At 65.4% G+C, this 754-nt stretch overlaps 1 protein-coding gene across 1 annotated transcript in view; it reads right to left on the reverse strand.

Moving 5' to 3' along the window:
- Nucleotides 1–754, reverse strand: part of LOC106104438 — a gene marked incomplete at its 3' end in the record, with an annotated part of 2,443 nt that overhangs the window by 434 nt on the left and 1,255 nt on the right. The window contains exon 3 of the mRNA XM_013284497.1: nt 3–749. Coding sequence (XP_013139951.1) covers nt 3–749 — 747 coding nt within the window. The remainder of the gene's footprint in view (nt 1–2; nt 750–754) is intronic.

Below are 754 nucleotides of genomic sequence, written 5' to 3' on the forward strand. Positions count from 1 at the left end.
ACCCAGGGCCCTGATGCGGCGCACCACGTGGGCTGTGCCCGCAGTTGCGAGCACACCCGCGTCGCGAAACGTTGGTCCCGACGCGGTGATCAGGGTGTCGTCGGCATAACAAATGACGCCGACGCCCCGGAGATTGGCACCGCGTAGGACCCAATCGTATCCGATGTTCCACAGGAGCGGCCCGAGGACCGACCCCTGTGGAACACCACACGTCATGTCCCGGCGGACTACCTGGTCCTGGGCCGGATAGAAGATAGCCCGGTCGACGAAGTAGTCCGCGAGGACTCGCCTGAGATACCCCGGGACGCGGTGGTATCTCAGCGCCTCCGCGATTGTCGTCCAGGGGATCGTGTTAAAGGCGTTCGCGATGTCGAGCGACACAGCCAACAACACTCCACCCTGGCCGACAACCTCCTCGACCATGTCTCTGAGTCGGGTGATGGCATCGACGGTGGACCGCCTGCGCCGGAAGCCGAACTGGGCGCCGCTCAGGTCGGGCCCGACCGCCTCCATGTGTGCGACGAGGCGCGCAGCGAGTACTCGCTCGAATAGCTTGCTCGCCTCGTCGAGCAACACGATGGGGCGGTATGCCGACGGAGAGTCAGCCGGGCGCCCATGCTTCCTAAGGAGCACCAGCTTCCCCTTCTTCCACCGCCGCGGGATCCTCCCGGATGCCAAACACTCCGACAGCAGGGCCAGCGTCTCCTCTTTGAGGACCGGCACGACATGGGCGAGAACCCGCCCAGGAACACCG

The sequence above is a fragment of the Papilio polytes genome, unplaced genomic scaffold, assembly GCF_000836215.1.
Source record: "Papilio polytes unplaced genomic scaffold, Ppol_1.0 DF823673.1, whole genome shotgun sequence".
Classification (NCBI taxonomy): domain Eukaryota; kingdom Metazoa; phylum Arthropoda; class Insecta; order Lepidoptera; family Papilionidae; genus Papilio; species Papilio polytes.